Source organism: Coffea arabica, chromosome 3c (assembly GCF_036785885.1).
Source record: "Coffea arabica cultivar ET-39 chromosome 3c, Coffea Arabica ET-39 HiFi, whole genome shotgun sequence".
In the NCBI taxonomy this organism is placed as follows: domain Eukaryota; kingdom Viridiplantae; phylum Streptophyta; class Magnoliopsida; order Gentianales; family Rubiaceae; genus Coffea; species Coffea arabica.
In genome coordinates, this window is record NC_092314.1 from 13,083,163 (window position 1) to 13,104,508 (window position 21,346).

At 35.0% G+C, this 21,346-nt stretch overlaps 2 protein-coding genes and 1 pseudogene across 5 annotated transcripts; all 3 read left to right on the forward strand.

The window, feature by feature from the left end:
* Window positions 1-4,850: 4,850 nt before the first annotated feature.
* On the forward strand, window positions 4,851-10,080 carry LOC113734675 (protein HYPER-SENSITIVITY-RELATED 4-like; annotated as a pseudogene).
* Window positions 5,030-5,538, forward strand: LOC113734676 (ras-related protein RABA5c-like). Its single transcript, XM_027261312.2, has 2 exons — window positions 5,030-5,102; window positions 5,216-5,538. Exons 1-2 carry the CDS (start codon window positions 5,030-5,032, stop codon window positions 5,536-5,538), a joined length of 396 nt encoding a protein of 131 aa, XP_027117113.1.
* A 4,478-nt stretch (window positions 10,081-14,558) lies between the features above and the next one.
* Window positions 14,559-19,367, forward strand: LOC113734673 (putative late blight resistance protein homolog R1A-3). Of its 4 annotated transcripts, none has more exons than XM_027261308.2 (3): window positions 14,559-17,459; window positions 17,553-17,625; window positions 17,736-17,866. In XM_027261308.2, the coding sequence occupies exons 1-3, from the start codon at window positions 14,789-14,791 to the stop codon at window positions 17,737-17,739; spliced, it is 2,748 nt and encodes a 915-aa protein (XP_027117109.1). In that variant the 5' UTR covers window positions 14,559-14,788; the 3' UTR covers window positions 17,740-17,866. The 4 variants fall into 4 exon arrangements, 3 of the variants coding, with proteins under 3 accessions (XP_027117109.1, XP_027117108.1, XP_027117105.2); XM_027261304.2 differs by adding an exon at window positions 18,698-19,367 and having other exon boundaries at window positions 14,567-17,459; window positions 17,553-18,503; XR_003459356.2 differs by adding exons at window positions 18,698-18,881; window positions 19,004-19,367 and having other exon boundaries at window positions 14,655-18,503.
* Window positions 19,368-21,346: the final 1,979 nt, after the last annotated feature.

Here is a 21,346-nt window from a genome sequence, read left to right on the forward strand (position 1 = left end):
AACAGGATACAAAGGTCTATCTGGGACAATTAGAGGACAACAACATTAACATCATGGACCTACTACAATTTCTGTTCCAAAAAGTACAACTTCAAAAGAAGAGGGTTTGGAAGGATGTTAACCAACAAAGAGGAATCTGAAGCTTGGAATGGTTACATGTGTAGAGTTTGATGAGAGGATTATGTGACTAAAATCTCATTTCAATGGTCTCTGTTTCACCATTGGATCATGGATTCAAAGCTGCTGCTTTACTTTATCTCTGGATCTCTTATGCCAATTTCAATTTTCTCTCTTCATTCTTTTTGTGCTCACACTACTTATGCTTTCTCTGAAGTGATTAGTCTCACCTGGCCTTCCTTTGCTGAAGTCAGAGATGATTACTTTTAGGTGATGAACTTTTATTTTTCTTTGGGGCCGCTCAAGTGAGAAGGATCCAAGCTTAGCAATTCAAGCTATTGTCACTTGAAAAAGCACATATAGTTGATGGTGCTGAAATGTTGGGTAAGGTGGAAGTTCTTGTTTTGCAGATGGAGAGCAAGATTGGTGCTGCCCTGGTACAAGCTGAAGGGGGAATTGTTGGGCTTGGGTCCATCCCATTTGGGTGACCCAAAGAAAAGCAAAAGCAAATCACTTAAACTTAGTCAACTTTGACTTGAGGAAAGGAAACACAGTGAGACTAGTCAATTTAGAAATGGTAAAAAAATTAATCCAACGATCAACCAGGCATGGGGCTGGTCAGCGGGTTAATTTTTCAACTGATGGATCACTGGTTAAATTGTTGGTTTCCATAAAATAGTACAACAATATAATTCAGTTGTTAACATTCAAATTATTAAGATTTTGAAAGATAAAAGCCAACTATTTTGATAATTCCAACTTGTAATAAGTTACATAGTCAAATTTCTAAATCAAAATGTACTTGTTCCAAATGTAAGTTTGTTGTTGTTGGCCTTCTGGTTTTATATTGGATAGCTAGAAGCTGTAGAATAGCATAAGTATGTTTGTGAACTATAAGAAATCAATTGAAAAGTTTGAAATAAAGAGCAAAAAGATGGAAAGTGATATGATTCTCTATTGAATGATAAAAGTTTGGCTTAAAGAAGTCATTGCGGGATGTTTGCTCAAACCAGCCGAGTTCCCAGTCTCCCAATTACCAGTAGGTTTTACTGGGTCCAAATGGCTGCTGTCCTTATCTGGTTGGTCTAGTCTGCCATCCCAGTCCCATGGTCGGGTCACTGAGTTGACCAATTCAATCGTCTGGTCGGATTGGGTTTAATAACTTTGCGAGAATGCAATAGGGAAGAAAGAAGAACAAAGAGAGACAAAGTTGATATTGGGACAAAGAGGTCTAGGTACAAAAAGTATAAGCTGTAATTTTGAAGTCGTGGAATGGTGAAGTAACTCCGATCGTGACTACATTTTAGCCATGCGATTTTATCACCAACTCTACAATGTTCTGATTATAATTTCATCTTCCTCTTTGTTTAGTAAGATCCTTCCCGAGTCACTTCCTTTGAAATTGTAACTTTTGGTTAGGAAATTGCATTAGATACACTTTACTGTTAATGTTGTCATCATATATGTGTTCTTGCAGACACCTTCGCATACCAATTGATTTTGCAGTCTGATAGGGTGTTAATTGTTGGTTATTTTATTGTTAATTTTTCCCTTTATCCTTGTCAAATATTGTTTTAATTATTAATATTTACTTATATTTGGTATTGGACTCAATTTCAGGAAGTGAAACAGAAAATTACCAAAAAGGAGGGACTTGTATGGAAAAATGCAGACTTCTAAGGGCTTCAACCTTTGGGTCCTTGAATTGGTGGGGACCACAAGCTAGTGCAAGGCATTTAGTCATTTGGGCTTTTTAAAAAAAGCAACGTAGAGAGACTTGAAACAACAAGTACTTTGGAGGCTTTGTTCGCATGTGCGGGGACCACGGATAAGAAGCATGAGTCATTTGGACTCTAGGAAAAGAAACGTACAAGACTTTGATTTTGGTGTGGGGACCACTAGAGATAGCATTAGACTTCCTTTTGGCTTTAAAAAGGGAGACAAACGTACTGAGAAGAAAAAATCAATAGTTTTAATTTAGGCTTTTAGCATAGTTTTAGTTTTTTTTTTCTTAGCTCTTTCGCATGGTTGTTCTCCATTAATGGAGGACTAACCTCTTAATTCTAGTCAAGGGGACAACTGAAGACTTGGTTCAACAATTACTGTGAGATCGAAATTATTTTAATCGCTTCCTTATTTATTGGTATTTATGTGTTTCCTGTTTTTAATTGTTTTAGTCCTTATGTATGATTGATTAGTGCGCAATAATTAATTATTCATATAGGCTATTTTGCTAAATAGAGGTAATTGAATCCGTAATTGTTCGTTATCTCTATCTTAGTAGCAACTGGCGTAATTGGATTTATGTCAGGGGAGCATACGATCTAGCTTAAACAAACCCTCGTAGCGTGTTTGTTAGTTAGGATTGGACCTTTCTAATTATTAATGCAATCTAGAAATTAAATCCTACGGTCGTACCTAGGGTTGTTTTTGGGTTAGAAAAATAGTTAACGGTCGTACCTTAACTATCGAGAAATTAAGGAAAGGTTGGTTGTTTATCGCGTGCATGACAACTATAACTAATCTATTAATAAATGTGGAATTATCTGTGAATCAATGATCAGTGCCTAAACCATTTCTGAAGTGTACTCTTGGCTAGAATTTAACCTTAATTATTCCTCTTAATCAATTATTTTCTGCAGTTAAATTATTTAGTTAGCACTTAATCCAAAACCCCCCATACTTTGGACTCTAGAAGAAACGAATTATCCCCAGTCCCTGTGGATTCGACCCTACTCACCGCTATATATAAAATCTGTATTTTTCTCGAGTAGGTATTTATTATTGCACAGGTTCGGCACCTGTCACAGTCGAGATTCTTTGGCAGATTAGGTCCCATGGTTTTTTTTTTTCCAATTTGGGTTTGCCACAGTTACAAGTGATGGTGTCCTGTGCTTGTTTGTTTTTTCTACTTTAATGCTGTTGTTGATGCCATTTTTTAGTTAACTAGTAATGGAGCGCGTGCTTTGCACGTGAATATAATGCTTTTAGATTTTTTTTTCTTTAAAATTTTCAGAAAATTAATTATTTTAAAGGAATAAATATAATTGGGAAAAAATGTGATATTTACTATTTATATTATTTTATATTTTTCTAAACTTAGTTTGCTCTAACCAATACAAGCGTACAAACAATAAATCATTCTTTGTTCCAAGAGCACTTTTATTTTGTAATAGTATCGATATTTTTGTCTTATTTTGGTCTTTTGGTTAAATTCAAATGATCTAAATGCTCTTTTTTATGCCATTTGAATTTAAATTTTTAATTTTTTGAATAATTTATTGCTTCCCTTTAAGTCATTCTATGAATTGTTTATTAGTTTTAGTGAGATTTTCTAATTATTATTATTTGTTTGCCAACGGTGGATTGTAAAATGATCTATAATGCCATTGTAATATAATAGCATCTAAACATATTGAAATTCCATAATTCAAATTTAAATAGCTTAACTTTGAAGAAAAATATTTTGATTAGATGAAATTTAGTTGTAGTTCTCATCGATGACATTCTTTATGATTATAAAGTTTATATGATTAAAATTTGTAAGACTTTAAGATTATTTATTATGTAATAGTCAAGCTGAACTTGGATATATTTTTATTCACCCGTAAAGTACTCCTTGAAATTGATATTTTTTTAAAAATATTTTTTGGCTTAATTCACCATAACTCAAAGGGATGTTTCATTTTTGTAATTATTATTATGATTGTCATTGATGAATTTAATATTCATTAATACTGTTAGTTGTTACAAGAATATGATTGATAAAGTTCATTAAATTTAATCTTTATTGCAATTTAAATAAATAAATTCCCAACATAAAACTCTTTGCCTACCTTGGTACTCTATTTCCTATTATATTTTGTATTAAAGTTTTTTTGTACTCAAAGCTAGTAAACGCATATTAAAACGGTGCTCTTAAGGCTTAATTTAGTTGCATCCAAAAAAAAAAAGACAAGTGGTGCTTTTTAAGAGGCTTATAGTACCAATTTATTATATTTTGTTTAATGTTTGAAGTACTCTCTAAACTTGGATTTTGTAAAAAAAAAAAAGTTGTTCTTCTTTCTTTTGGTAAATAAAAAAGTAAGGAATCTTTCATTTTTGTAACTGCTAGCATGTTTGATATTATTAATTAATGATGAAATGCAACACAATTTTTTCATTTATTAGAGAGGAATGTAATTTTGGCATCACAAAAACTAATATCATTTTTTGTTACACTATTAACCACTAAGATTCTCCATATTATTTTATGATTCATAAATAAATTTGTTCTTACTTTTTCAATTTAATTCACTATAGCTCAAGGGAATGTTTTTCATTCTTGTAATTGTTGGCATAATTGATATTAATATTGATGAAATGCAATGAATTCATTGTTCTTTTTTTGGTTTAATTCACCAAAATCACCACAATTTAAGGAATGTTTATTTGTAACTATTAGCATAAATCTTATTAATTATTAAGAAAATGCGATGTAATCTTGTCCATTTATTAATGTCAAGGGTAGTATTGGTATCACAATAACTAAGATCTATTTTTGCTTACACTCGCACTAATGACTCATCATACTTTTTATATAGTAATAGTAATAGATAGATTTGACCAACCCATCCCATGTCATTGTTTATATTGGGTTGTGGTTTACGTCGATATTTGCCTGCCTGCACCTCTACCCCTTTCCCAATCTTTTTTCTGCAAAGATATTTTCAAAGGGGATTCTTTGAGTAATTTCTTTATCATTCCATGATCAAACGCCCCTCTACAAGCCTGAGGAAAGTGCTATTGAGGGTTTTGAGAGGAATGCGTGTTGGATGCCTATATCAGGGAGGCAGAAAAGATAGTTTTCTTCTTTGCTTAATTGTGAAAACAGATGTACTGTCAGAAGGGAAGTATATTTTTCTCCTAAACAATGACATTGATGATTTCATTTTCCACTTGGTATATTGTGGAAGTTGTGGTCACTGAATATCTTTTGTGCATGGGTATGGTTCTCAAGCTACGGTCTCTTGCTTTCGGAATCAATTTCATGGTCTATCATTCTCATCGTACAGCTACCCTCTGCATTTCCAATGACCTTTAAGTTATCATCTTGCAGCTCATTCTGATACAACTGTTGGAAGGATGCTTGTCGGGAACAAATATGATTTGGAGAATATAAGGAGTGTGAGCGTGGAGGAAGGCAAGAGTCTCGCAGAATCAGAGGGATTGTTCTTCATGGAGACATCTGCATTAGATTCAACAAACGTTATAACAGCTTTTGAGATGGTTATTCGAGAGATCTACAACAACGTTAGCAGGAAGGTACTGAACTCTGATTCTTACAAAGCGGAATTATCTGTCAATCGGGTTAGCCTTGTCAACGATGGGAGTGACGGTACAAAGCAGACACAATGCTTATATTCTTGTTGCTCCAGATGATCGAAATTTTAAGATGGTTTCTATTTATTTGCCTTGAACGGTCTGTTCATTTCTCTATTTTTTCATTTATTGGCGGATATAATATTTATCATGGGGCTGCTGTTCCTTTTTTTTTTTTTCCCTTGGATACCATAAGGACAATGGGTAATTAGTGAAAGGTCAACCGGGAGAACATTTCTTTGATCACTCAGACATGCTTTGATCATTGCTTTTCTATACTTTTTCTACCCCTCTTTTTGGACACTTGGTATTTAAATGAAGCAACTTCCTTCTTAGACCACTAGTCAGTATAAGTTCTTTGAAAAGGTCATCTCAGAAGTTCTCAGGAAATTGCAGATTTGACTACATTAGAAGGATTGCAATAACCAATTTTTGTGAAAAGGTAAGCAATTGTTCAAGTTTTTTGTATTCCTCAGGAAAATCCAATTTTAGTTGCATTAGAAATTGTGCAATAAACGAATTTGTGGGATATGTTTTGTTTCTGGCTAGCTTAAAGCCTATTAGGTATACAGGAAAAAAGGCCTGTTAGAGTATAATCTCAAGTCTGGAATATGAAGAAAGGAAAGGATCTTGGAGGGTACATCACTTGAAGATTGGAGTCATTAATTGGCTGAAGAAACAGGCGTTGCTGGTCAGAAACGCCATCTAGAAAGGGAAGAAGACTCTGGGAGTCTTGGTAAAAGTCTTTGCTGATTGAGTGATCAGTCACCTTTTGCTCCAGTCTTTCCCCAACTAACACCATAATTTAATTCTTGAGAAAACCCCCATTCCCATACAATTTCCATAAAGTCTACCAAAAGTCTTCAATCTTTACTGTCCAACAATAGTACTATTCGAGACTTTTTCTATTTCTGCTTAATTTCCTTGTCATTCCAGCTTCACAGATTGGAAACAAAAAAATTCCAAGAAGAATTCCACTGAATCTCAGCGTTATTCCTCTTGATTCTTTGTTTATATTTTGAAGTACCTGGAACCCTCTTCCCATTGATCTGAGTTCCTGAAAACAATTCCCCAAAGGGCATACATTTTTCAACAGCCATGCCTTCAAACATCCAAATACCATCAACCGAAGCAATCATTTCTGCTGCAGCCTCTGTAACTGCCACAGCCATGCTTATTAGGTCCTTCGCCAATGATATCATCCCCCAGGAGTTCAGACACTTCTTCTTCACAAAAGTTCACCAGCTTTTCACAGCATTTCTCCAATGAAGTCATCTTAGCCATCGATGAATACGATGGCCTCGGCCAAAATCAACTCTTCAAGGCTGTAGAAGTTTACTTGGGATCCATTCTAAGTCCGTCCACCAAAAGGCTTCGAGCCACGTTGCCTCAAAAAGAAAAGAAAATCAACGTTTACATGGAAAGCAATGAAGAACTCACCCAACAATTTAACGGCATCCAGCTAAAATGGAGGATGGTTCGTGAGCAGATTCAACCGAGATACGTTACGATGCCTGGTGACTACAATTCAACTATGATATCTGAACACCGGTATTATGAATTAATCTTTCACAAGAAGCATAAGGAAATGGTTATTGGTGAGTACTTGCCTTATGTTTTGGAAAGATCCAAGGCTGTTGAAGTTGAAAAGAAGACATGAAATTGTTTATGTTGGGAAATGATCGGATGATGGGACATAGGGGTAATCCGTGGCAATCAGTTAATCTTGATCATCCAGCCACATTTGACACGTTGGCGATGGATACGGATGATAAAAAGATGGTTATCAATGATCTTGAGAACTTTGTCCGAAGGAAAGAGCTTTATAGGAAAGTTGGGAAGGCATGGAAAAGAGGGTATTTGCTGTTTGGGCCACCAGGAACAGGGAAATCAAGTTTGATTGCAGCCATTGCCAATTATTTAAAATTTGATATCTATGACTTGGAGCTCACTGATATCAGGACCAACTCTGATCTGAGGAGGTATCTGATTTCAACAGCTAATCAGTCGATACTCGTCGTGGAGGACATTGATTGCTCGATTGAGCTCACGAACAACCGGCCAAAAGCATCAAGGGCACCTATGCACCCTCACCAATATGGTCAAAAAAACAGGGTAAGTTTCCAACGTGATTTGTGCTGCTTTGGAGTAACATAGCATTAAATCTTGCAGTGTGCTTTATTACGAGGGTATACATATTGCTTCAGTTTTGCCCATTGCATGACTCTCTCCTTTGCGTGAGCTGAAATTGCTTGATGAACTCTTGACACATAGACAAACTAGAGTGCTTTGGCAAATACCATATACCAGAAGACTTTATCAAGCATATCTGTTATCATACAAGTTGGCAGAAAGTGATAATCACGGTTTAAGGCGATTAAATTGAATGTCTAAACAAGTTCCATCTACAACGGTATGTCTTAGACTCCTAGCCAGGTACCCAAATGCCAGTTGCCATTTCTCGTTAGTGAAGTACCAAGGGCTGGAGATTCACAGAATTCCTTGTCAGTCTCTTGGGCTCTGACTTAGATACTTGCATATATTTATTACTTTTTTTTTCAGCGACGATATAATTTGTATTGATGGGCAAAAGATGTACACTTATATGAGCAAAGGCTCAAGTGATGCTATACAAAAGTGCAAAGTACACTGAGGATTAATCCATTCCTCATCTTGAAAGATGCCTAAAGCATAATCATTAATCAATTTACATCTATGATCTATAATCCTATCCAAACAAAAGGAGCATTTCTGGAATAAGGACCTCAGATTGTTGATATCATCGATTAATGTTGCCATTCTGATGTCCCTGGTTTTCCTTGATGTTATCTCCTTCATCACTTGGATGATGGGGATACGTACTTTAATTTCCTGCCACTGCTGTTTTTTGGCCTTGATGATGGCCAGCTTAACAGCTTTAGCAGTAACCTGTAGTTGACTTCCTGAGCTTCTATCATTCAGTGCCCAAGCTATTACCACCTGTTTATTGCTGTTAGTTGCAATAATCCCCATCCCAACTCTGCTTGAATCTTTCTGCACTTGAGTTGTTACTCGGATTTGAATATCTGCACTCCCCTCTTCTACTGCTACTGCCTCTTCCCTGGCTCCACTGATATCAGCAGAGCTCATTCTCTCATTCTTTCTTCTGACTGTTACCTGCTCCTGCCATTCCTGTTGTGCCTTTTGAACAGCTTTCATTGGATGTCTTTGTTTGGCATTAAAATTCCAATCATTTCTATTTTTCCAGATTTGCCAGAGTATATTTGCTGTCAACTCTATATGGGCCATGCCATTTATCCTGCTTGTTGCTCCCATAACAGCATTCCACCAAGCTAAAAAGTTCCCTGTATGCTCTACTACTCCATCCCATTGTATTGGTGACATATTCCATACCTCTTGAGCTTTTCTGCAATGGAATCAATAGATTCCTCTTGCTCTCCACATCCTTTGCAGATTGGATCACCAGTCAGTTCTTCAATGTATTAGTCCATTGACTGGTAATGCTCCATTGATACACCTCCAAATAAAGTGTTTTAGCTTGCACTTGACGTCCAGCTTCCACAGTACCTTCCAGGTTTTCCTGCCAGATTTAGCTGAGCTGGTTTCTCCCTCAGCTCCTCTTCTCTCCTCTTGATCAGTTAACCCTTTGCACAGTTCCTTGTAGCCTGATTTGACAGTGTAGGTTCCATTTTCACTATGAATCCAGTAATTGCAGTCATCTCTCCCTGAGATGCATATATTTACTACAGCCATGGAGAAATTAGATTGTCAGCACTCAGCAAAATCTTTTCTAACTCACCATCTTTCCAGTTTACCTTGTCTGGATTGCTGAACTTCATTGATGGACTATGGTCGAGCTGTGGGGATGAGCGCATCATAGTGTTTACAACTAATCATAAAGATAAGCTAGATCCAGCTTTATTGCGCCCTGGTCGTATGGATGTGCACATTTACATGTCGTATTGCACCCCGTGCGGTTTCAAATTGCTTGCTTCCAATTACCTTGGAATCACAGATCATCCACTCTTCTTGGTTGTTGAGCAGCTGATGAAAGTTACAAAGGTGACTCCTGCAGAAGTAGGGGAGCAGTTATTGAAGAATGGTGAGCCTGATTGAGTTCCTTGAGGAAAAAAAGAAAAATGTCGAATTTGAAAATCATAAAAGTAATCAACAAGCACCCGAAGCTGCAGTTCCCCTTGAGCTTGAGGAAGAAGGTGGAAATGAGGGAGAGACAAACGTAATCAGCCTTGAAGCAATCAAAGACCTGGTAAAGATGAATAAAGTGTCTCCTGATGAAGTTCAAGTGATGAAGAAGGATGAGGCTGATATTATTTTGAGAGGCTTGATTCAATTGCTTCTGGAGAAAAAGGAGACTCAAGTACTGAAAATAGACTCAGGATCTTCTGCTGAGAAACTCTCCCTGACCTGAATTTGAAGGGAGAGGTGGGCATAAATGCGGGAGCACCTGAGTAGAGGAGGATAACAAAATTCGCAGATCATGTCCCCTGGTGCGAAACCAAGTTCATCGTGTCTCCTGGTGCTAAACTACCTTTGTTTGGATTGCAGTTTTCTAAGAAAATATTTTCACGTTTTTTGCGGATACATTTTCGATTACTTTTTTGATACATACATCAAATTGCTATAATATATTTTTCAAGAAAAAACTCCAAAAAAAAAAAATTAGAAATCCGAACATAACTATTTCGTATATTACAACTCTTTCAAGAGCATTTGATACACTAAACTTCTAGGGTACTTGGTACGCTAAAATTCTCATTATATAACAAGCCACATTATGATACATTTCAAATTCTCTAGAGGCAGAAAACTATGATGTGATTTGTCTACCACATATGGGGCAAAGCACAGATTAAAGAAAATGAAGGAAGAACCAGTCTTGGTTCCTCGTATGATAAAATAATTTCATTATTAGTTCCCCATATTGCATCTTTACCATACATGATTCCTTAAGGTATAAATAATTTAACTTTAGTCCTTTACCTTTTAATTTTTTAAATTCGGTCTATGATCTTTATGAAATTTGCACTTCAAGTCCACTCTCCAGCATCCAAGATGCCTTTCAAGAGTATAATGTTAGAAATAAAAAGGATCAAATATGTCAAAAAAAATTAAGAATTGAAGATCTAAATGAGAAGTATGCAATTCTTAAGGAAGAAAATATTATCTAAAGTCAAACATACTAGGCTATAGTAAGACTAGCCAAGCATACATAGGACTAAAAACTGCAATTTTTACTCGTGCTCTATCCATCAATGTGCTCTTTACCCTTTGCGCTTAGAATAAAGCTTGAGAGTTGATACATGATTTTTATATATTTCAACTCGTTTATTGACATAAAGCTTTAACTTTCATCTTGTTTCATACTAGTAATTGTCAGAGTACCTTAATTAACTCAATTGTAAGTATTTGAATGTAGATATTAAGAGAAAGTTGAAAACATATTTCGCTTTTAGAGAAAATAAGGAATTTACTTTGCTACATTAGCCTAGTGAACTCAAAAAAGATTTTACAACATATGACTATCATTTTTTGGTGTATAAAATGTACAAACGAATATTTCTAGTTTAAAGTCTTCGTTTAAATAGAATTAATATTCTTATGGAAGAAATAGCTAGAGAAGTTAGACATTCAAATTAGATAGAAGTATAATGTGAAGAAACATATTGATTATAACATGTTTGTGTTGAAAATTGTGCCTTAAATTTGAGTGTTTTTCATCCATTTTTCCTAAGCTTCATTAATACATTGATTCCCTTTTAGATTCATTAGTAGATTCATGAATCTCTTGGAATTTACTAGTTCTTTCATATAACTTCTAAATTCATGTACTTGTAATAATGATGGTACGTGTATATTCTTGTGCCTTCACACAACTCACTTGGGCACTCTCCTTCCCACAGTGTAGGAGTAGCGTAAGATAAATCTAGATGCTTAACCCGAAAAAAAATATATGAAAACAAGAAAGAGTCTTGAAGGTGTCCTAAGGCATTTACAGTGGATTGCACTCTTTAGAGTTAAAGAGTGCAATTCATATGCTATATCATTACTTTATTATCCCCTCTTTCGTTATATTATCACTCACTGTAAATTACACTCTACATAGTAGAATATCATGGACCTATAATCAAATCAAGTATTTATCTTAATAGTTCTCAACACATATTTCATAAATAAATAAATCTATTTTTTGAAAAGTAATTTCATTTATTTTTGGAAAACAAATTTATTAACTTTTGTTGAAATTTTTGCATTCTAAAAATTTTTTTTCTAAAAAAATAATATTATTAATTTTTGAAAACTAATAGTATATATTTCTATGTATTTCAAAAATAATACATTGTTATTTTCTAAAAATAATTAGATAATTATTAAACAAATACCCAACACTTTAAAAAATTAGATAAGAGGTTAAAGAAAACAAATGATACAGTAGAAGAAATGATGGAGTGGGAGAGTAAGAAATTGAGGAAACGTTAACAATATTTATAGACAAAATTTTGAGAATTGAAAGTGAAAAAAAAATACTGATGAAATTGAAACAATGCTACCATTATTTTACCATTGCAAACATGTTGAAAATTGGATTCAAGGGACCACTGCAAAAGTTTTGAATAATTGGATAAAATGAAACTGTTGCAAAGCTTTGAATGATTGGACAAATTAGACCCACTCTTTCAGCTTTTTTTGCTTCAATTATGCATGTAGTGACTGTTATGCGTGTAATAGGCATTATATTCCAAGTCATGTACTTTCATAGTTAGGAGTTTATTCTCGTTGCCCACCATGTTGATTGTAGCACTTCAAAGTTGATTATAAGTAGGGATAATTTCATAAACGTCCTCTAAGGTTTTAAACAATTTCACTGAGCTACCTTGAATTATTAAAAATTGTACTTACCGCCCTTGATTTGATACATTTGGTAATCAAACCTTAGAACTGGTCAAAAATTTAAATGAACATCCTAAAATGTCCTTGGTTTATATAGTTTATATTGCTTTCCAAAACAATTGTAAAATATATAGCATCAAATATTAAAAAAAAAGCATCAAATTTTCAATACCTATATTTATTATTTAATAAATAATTATTACAATAGTTTTATCACTATGACAGGCTATTGTACATAGTGCTTTACTAGGGATACATGTTCCCTGAAGGTTGGAAAAGAAAGTATTATCATAATTATTTTAGAGTTTGTACATTTTTTAAATGTTAGAGGTGTCAATAATTTAGTAGTAGTTTTAGATAGTTTCTTTTTAAATCAATGTTGTTTTTGGTGCAAAGAAAAAAAAGATCAACAAAAAATTAGACCAGATTCAAAGTTGTCATAAAAAAGGTCACTAATTTAACATTTGGTAATGATAACGACTAGAAGCAATATTTATAGTTTATAGTTCTGTAGTTTTACTTGTAATATGAAAAAAAAAGAGGAATAAGAAGAGAAAAAAAAAGAAAAAATAATTATAAATATCATTCTTTCTATATGCATACCCAACAAGGGAGTTTTATTAAAATGGTAAGACTACTATTATCATTTTAAATGGGTAAGGAAGGTAAGTGTAATTTTTAAAATATCAAGAGATTTCATTGAAATTGTTAGAAACTTCAGGGAAGGTTTTTGAAATTATTCCTTAAATTTAATCAAAAGAGAATATGAAAATATTCATGGGACATATATCAATTAGCCAAGAGGAAATAGATGGATTGGCTGGTTCAGAGAAAAAAGTATAAATACGAAATTTTGAATTCAAATCCTCTCCCAACGTATTATTTGAGTCTTCAAAAACCTGAGTAGAGTTGCTCACATATAAAAAATGGAGCAAGTAAGAATCACAAAGCTAGATATCGGTTACACATTATGAATGATATCTTCTCCCATCTAAAACATTGCCCCTAAATTGAAGGCCGAAACTTGAATTAAAGAACAAGAAAAGGGATCGTCCGCTAGCCATGCTTGACCAGATCACTATCCGGGCAATCTGTCAAATTCTCCACATGGACCCCCTGAATGTGGAAGAAAGAAATATAACAAATGTTTAGAGTCGACTTGATTAATAATAGCCCAGTAACTAGTATACGCTTGTATTAACCAGCACAGCCTGTCTCCCATCTCTCCCATTTTCCAAATGGTCCCCCAGGATGTGGAAGGAAGACTAATGAGTAATGAGAAGACTAGAATTAATTTCCAATGGCCCAAGTAACACTGAAATGGGCATATAACTTGTGTTTGAATATGAGATTATTTGGAATAATTTTTTTAAAAAGTATTATATTATTAATCGCATTTAAGTCCTGACTCTTGAAAAGAAGTACAACTACTAATTAGTAGCAATTTTCACTTCTTTAATCCAATCAATTTCTTTGACCATTGTATATTGGTAACATTAATTTTGCAAGTTATCGTTTTACTGTTTATATTTATTATCTTAGAGTTTACATTTGTTATTGTAATGCATATATTTTTTGATATAATTGACACTAGTAATTGTAGAAATCCCAAATTCTCTGCTTCCACAAGCCCTCAATTATTTTTTGTCATACCTTTTACTTTGTTGGTCATGGTTATTAATCTCCAAGATCAATGGTCATGATTATTAATACGAGATAATTAGAAGAGAAAGTGATCAAATTTAGTGGTTTGCTGAAGAAAGAAAACTATTGAAGAAAATTAGAGAGCTAGTAGCTTGAAGGTTCATTATATTTTGATCATTTATATTGTGACGTCTCTTGGATCATTTATATTTTGATGTTTCTTTGTTTTCTGTTCTTCCTAATTATAAAGTTCAACATATTAAACTGTGGATGCTTGAAGCAAAAAAAAAAAAAAAAAAATATTAAAACAGGGACGCGCAATAAGAAAAGGGAATACAATCATTCCCAATAATTCTATGAAATCGGACCCACTACTTTATTGAGGCAATAATATAGAGAAGGGGCTGCTCCGTCTGGACCCACTGCTGTTATTGTCTTAAAACATAGGCTTTTATGTGATCCCTAATGACAGAGTCAACTAATCTTGTTTATCAATTTCCTCCATTTGTAATTAGTTCAAGATAAATTTGGATTTTGGGTGCCTAGTTGAATAATTGATTATCATTGCCTGGGGTCCACCTTGATGCCAATTCCACCTAGTTGACTGGTTGGTTGTCTCAATACACTTCTTCAGCTTCTCACCAGAAACAAATAAGCCGTTTTCAGGAAAGAAAAACTTTGCTAGCTCTGCAGTTAGTGAGATTTGTTTCTCTCTTAAAATTTGAGAGTGAAACTGACGAAAATCCCTGCATAAGAGATGGAGGTGGCCTCCACTTGCAGCATCGATTGGCTCTTACATGATCTAGATTTGATCCTGAACAGCTCAGGAATATACCTTTTTGTTCTTTACGATGTTCGTGATGCAATCAAACACTTGAAATTTCTCAAAACATTTCTTATGTGTGCTAGAAAGTGGAGCCAAAGCAATGATTTGTACTTGCAATCTGACAATGTTGTGAAGAGGGTAAGTCTTCGATCTTTCTTATCTTGTATCGAAGATACCTTTCACAAATATGAGGAGGACATTCAGTCTCTTTGCCTTAGATTAGAAACGGAGGACATTCACAAATCTATTGTTGCTCATGGAGTGTTACACGAAATTGAGAAAGAGATCATATCACTCAAGCAAGAAATCATCCAAATTTACTTTGCTTTGGCAAGCAGCAGGTCATTTCAATCAAATTCTTGTATGACAGATGATGAACTGTTGGAATTCATAGACCTCATCCTGCAAAATCTAGCAGATTTGGCATATGACGATATGAATTGGAAAATTACTAAATCGTCTATTTATGCTGCTTTGAGTGCTCAAGTCCAAGATCTTGAAGCAAAGCTGACATTCTTGAAAAGCTTCATTCCCTTTGCCAAAATGCGAGGAACCGCAGATATTCCTGCCTTGCTATTGGCTCACTTTGAAGTGGTGGCTTTGACCGCAGCACGCCTCTCTTACATGTGGTCCTTTTGGGATGATTTTGAGGCAATTCACAATCCTGGGTTATACTACAGAAGTACTCGCAGCTTCGAACTCCTCAGCATCAGAGCGGTTGATTTTCATGTCTACGAGATTTATAAGGAAGTACTTGCAGCTTCAAACTCCTCAGCATCATTACATACAGCAGTGATGGATGAGCGGATATTGAACAACTTCAATGATTCTCTGATAAGCCGTCTCTGGGAGTTGTTATGCTGCAGCTCTAGCTTTGTGGATTCTATGAAAGATGAAATGCAAAAACTCTATGCAGGACTGAGGTTTTTGAGAAGCATTTTAAGGGAGCATCATGAGATGATGGATGAACAAAATGAAAAAATTGGAGCTCTCCTGGGTGAGGCAGGCATTATAATATTCTCGCCCACTCTGAGCAGAGTGATAGAAGGAGAAGTTAGCTTCTCAGGATCCACCCAGGTTCTTGATTTTTGTGATATGCTGGCCAATACCAACATCCATATCAAACATTTTAAGGATCAGCTCAGTGTCTCAAGTACTATAGAGAGTCTTCCTAATTCCTCTCATAGCTTAAGAGCACCAGAAGTTAGCCAGACTTCCAGCCGCATGCTATCAAAAGGTAAAATGCCAATAGACCATGAAGTCATGGTTGGTCTTGATGATAAGGGAGAACAAGGAATTGAACCACTTATCAAGCATTTTAAGGATCAGATCAGTGGCTCAAGTACTATACAGAGTCTTCCGAACTCCTCTCATAGCTTAAGAGCACCAGAAGTTAGCCAGACTTCCAGCCGCATGCTATCAAAAGGTAAAATGCCAATAGCTCGTGAAATCATGGTTGGTCTTGATGATGAGGCAGCAAAAGTATTTGAACGACTTAGATGGGGATCAGAACAGGTGGAAATTGTTCCCATTGTGGGAATGGCTGGGCTTGGTAAGACGACTTTAGCCAAAAAAGTTTACAATAATATTTCAGTAACCTGTCACTTCCACATTCGTCTTTGGTGCACTGTTTCTCAAGAATTTAACATGAAAAATGTGTTACTTCAAATTTTGTGCTCTGATGGCAAACATTCTAGGAAGGATGAGTTTCAAAATCTGGATGAACATGCGTTGCTTGAAAAGCTCCATCAAAGGCTATTGAAGAATCGGTATCTTGTTGTTTTTGATGATGTCTGGGACATTGAGGTATGGAATGAGCTGAGAACTGCATTCCCCAATGACAAGAATGGAAGTAGAATCATCTTTACGAGTCGATTTTCTAATGTAGCTTCAGAGGTTCAATATGGTGGAGAACCTCACAAGATTCGCCGCCTTACTGTCGAAGAGAGTTTCGAATTGCTGCAGAAGAAGGTGTTTGGAGAAGAAGAAGAATGTCCTCAAGCATTGCATGAATTGGGAATGGCGATTGCCAAAAAGTGCAGGGGATTGCCACTTGCACTTGTTGTTGTAGCTGGAGTCCTGGCAACTATAGAGCATGATATTTGTGTTTGGGAAGAATTTGCTGAAAGTTTTACTTTGACCATGGTGTCTGGTGCAGACCAGTGCAAGAAGTCCTTGGAGCTCAGTTTTGAGCATTTACCATACCACTTGAAGGAATGCTTGCTGTATTTTGCTGCATTTCGAGAAGATGAAAAAATTGGTGCCAAGAAGTTGATGTGTCTATGGATTGCAGAAGGATTTGTGGAAATAATTGAAGGAGAGAAATCAGAGGATGTTGCAGAAAAATATCTGATGGACCTAATTGGCCGAAACCTAGTTATGGTAGGTAAGAACAGATCCATTGGTGGAGTGAAAACTTGTTACATTCACGATTTGATATTTGAGTTCTGTAAGGGCAAGGCGAAAGAAAAGAAATTCCTTCAGGTCCTGCGAGGATATGATGAGCTTTCTACCTTTAATGAGCCTCCCAACCTACCTCGGTTGTCCATTTGCTCCAGTGGCAAAGATTTTATGAAGTCAAAGCTATTTTGTCCGCATTTAGGTACTCTGCTATTCTTTGAAGTTACTTCAGTATATGACAAGTTTGTATTCACAAACATCTCATTCCTTTTTTGTATCTACAAACATCTTGAAGTTTTGAATTTAGGGAACATTAACCTAAGGTTGAAGGAGCTTCCAACTGAAGTCGAATCACTTCTTTGTTTGAGGTACTTAGCCCTTACAGCTTGGACAATGGGATTCATTCCACCATCTATAGCCAATCTCTCACATTTGGAAACCTTTTGTCTAAATTCTGGTGAGATTGTTTCATTGCCAGATAGCATCTGGAACATGAAGAAGTTGAGGCATATACATGTAAGATGGGAGGGTATCATTATTCCTTTCTCTTCCAACGACAACGGTGTTGAAAACCTCTCCACTTTACCCAATTTAGACACACTCTCTTGTTTGTGCCTTTATGAAGAGGGAGAGAACTTATTGAGAAGGATTCCCAACGTTCGCCGACTTACAATTTCCGATTATCAGACTGGAAATGAAGTGTTTAACATGAGTCGACTAGAATGCCTAGAATCACTCACCTACTCGGGCAATTACTCCTTAGGTTCAATGGAACATGTTGAGCTTTCTTTTCCCATGAATTTGAAGAAGTTGAGTCTTTCCTACCTGGGTCTTCCCTGTAGTAAAATGTCATTGATTGAACAACTACCCAACCTTGAAGTCCTCAAATTAAGAGAGCGGGCAATGGACGGCCAAAGATGGGAGCTGATGGTAGGAGGATTCCCTAAACTCAGGGTCTTGACTTTGGAAGAAGTAGAGGTTGTGGAGTGGATAGAGGCAGACCCTGACAGTGATGATTACTTCCCGTGCCTTCAGCAATTAAAACTCCACGATATTTCTAATTTGAAAATGATGCCTGCTTGTTTAGAGAGTATATCTACTCTTGAAGAAATTAAGGTGAGTTCTTGCGGAGATGGCGTCAAATCTTTAGTACGGGAAATTGAAGCAGCACAGGAATATAATAATGGAAATGAGAATATGAAGATCATCATCATAGATTGAAGGGCATCAGCTGGTGCAACATCTGGTATTTTTTGTCATCACCATCAATTGGCTTGTAGAAATAATCATGCTTTTCATTTTTAAACAAGTTTAATTTATATTTTACCATTTGGTAGCTTTTTTGTACTTCAGTTGCCTGTAATGCATGCACAAGCACATTGAAATTGATGAGCAAACAACTAATTATTGCTCCATTTTTTTTCTTAACGATATCATCAGGGAGTGCTGCGGTGGTTTTTCCTCTTCAGATTGTAATTGGTCATCCGTGCGGTCTGGCTTTCTTTGATACTTTTGTGGAAGATGGAGGTAAAAGTTGGAAAGGATCCATGGCTCTTTTCTTGTCAAGATATGGTGGAAACAATCAATGAGATTATTCAGATATTTTGCTGTTGGCCTATTTGAGGTTCAAACTCCATCATTTTGATAGAATTGATTAACAATTTATGTTTGGGCTCATGGTTCTTGGAAGAATATGATAGCCCAATTTGGAAACCTCTGTGATCATCTCTTTTCTGCTCACAACAGGTTTTTTACGGTAAAAACTGCAATGGGGATTGCAAAAGGCATTACGTGGCCTGATCAGGATAGAATTGGTTGAAGATGTATGCTCAATCTCAGGTTTGGATTTAGGATATCCAACTTTGAGATTTGCTAAATTTTCAGAATCACATTTTAGTCCTTCAAGTTGGAGAATTTTTGCAAAGAATGAAGTAAGGGACTTAAGTTCCTTTAAGAAGGATGTCTGCAACTTGGTTTTTCTGCTGCTTGAGCTAATTGCTCGAAAGGGCATTAGTAAAATAATTGATTCTCCAAAGAGCTTTAAATGTGATATGTTTGTATGAATATTTAATTTTCCATTTTTGAATTCCACACCATATGTTTTAGATGATATATAGAGCTACGGATAAGATACCCAAATTTGGAGAGAAAACGAGTATAAATTTCACAATTGTACAATGGGTCGATGCCTCTATTTATAGGCTATGTCAAGTGAGTACAATGAATTTTGGGCTAATTAACATATAATCAAAAGAAAAAAAATGAGACTTGGAGATTTTCATAGTTAAAAAAAAAAAAAAAAAGAGCAGCTAACTAAATTCTTCGTGATGCGTAAAAGAACCAAAAAGGTAATCTCACTCTTTCTAAATACATGAATGAAATTTAATTGGATAAAATAGGAATCACATTTTGCAAACATCGGGCCTAAAACAAAGGAAACACATAACCGATTAAACGTTGAAACTACCAAAATAAACAGGAAATGGAGTTCTACGGCGTCCTAAAAAAGTATGCTCCTCTCAAGCTGAAAAATAGACTCATTTAATGTTTCTGGGACATTTTGGACTCTCTCTCACCTCAACGCACATTGTATTGAACTTGTAAGGCCCAAATTTTAGCAACTGTTTCACGCATGCATTTCTCTAGTTCCTAATCTCAACTAATGATTTGTTCTGAATACTTGTGATGAGTTTGATGAGAATGGACTTCTCAACTATGAACAAATTTGTAAGACGATGTCAGATTGGCCCTTCTCAACTATAAAATGATTAATCATCTAATTGTGAATCTACAATACAAAATATGATAGAATTTGCTGACATAACTTAAACGGATTTGGCTCCTCTCTATTGAGTTCTTTCTTCATTTCATTTCGTACGATGCATATTTAGATGTATGACACGTGTCTTCAATTATTAAAAAGGGACATGGTCATTTTAAATTTGACTAATCCTAACTCTTGTTAATAAATAAAAGTACGTGTCATACATCTAGATGAATACTGCGGAAAATGAAGAGAGAATCAACTATAATTTGCTACTAAGACGTGCTATCGATAAGGTTTTGTTAAACAAATGATTTATATGTTTTGTTGGAGGAGAAAATTGATAGCAATATGAAATTTAAACAGTTAAATTTCTATTCTTTTTAATTAATTTTAAAAAAATTATCTTAGTACGTATTCCTAAAACACATGCCCACTATGTGCAACGCTTATGCTCCTATGCTAATTTCATCAAAATAGATCTTATAAATTTTAGTTATAAACTTATCAATTTTCATTTGAAGTTTAAAAACACCATGCAAGATAATTTTTATAGGCTTTTCAACGTCCTTCTTCAACATTATTACTCTAACCTAGTCTTTTTTTTTTTTGAGACAATAATTATTGTATAATCTATTCTATCCTAGTTTTTTTACTCTAACCTTGTGTTTGGATTGTAAATTATTTGAGATAATTTTGTGAAAAAATATTATAGCATTTTTTTGATGTGATGTATGTGAGATAAAAAGGTAATTGAAAAATGTGTTGATGATGCAAGCAAATTAGTGTGTAAATAAAGTGAAATAGAAGACAATCCAAACACTTTTACGTTTTTCGCTAATACATTTTTCAATTACTTTTCTGATACATACATTAAATTGCTATAATACATTTTTCAAGAAAAAACTCCAAAAAAATAGAAATCCGAACCTAACTATTTCGTATATTACAATTCTTTCAAGAGCATTTGATACACTAAAATTCACATTATATAACAAGCCACATTATGATACATTTCAAATTCTCTAGAGGTAGAAAACTATGATGTGATTTGTCTGCCACATATGGGGCAAAGTACAAATTAAAGAAAATGTAGGAAGAACCAGTCTTGGTTCCTCGAATGACAAAATAATTTCGTTAATAGTTCCCCATATTGCATCTTTACCATACATGATTCCTTAAGGTATAAATAATTTAACTTTAGTCCTTTACCTTTTAAATTTTTAAATTCGGTCTCTTATCTTTATGAAACTTGCACTTCAAGTCCACTCCTCCAGCATCCAACATGCCTTTCAAGAGTATAATGTTAGAAATAAGAGGGATCA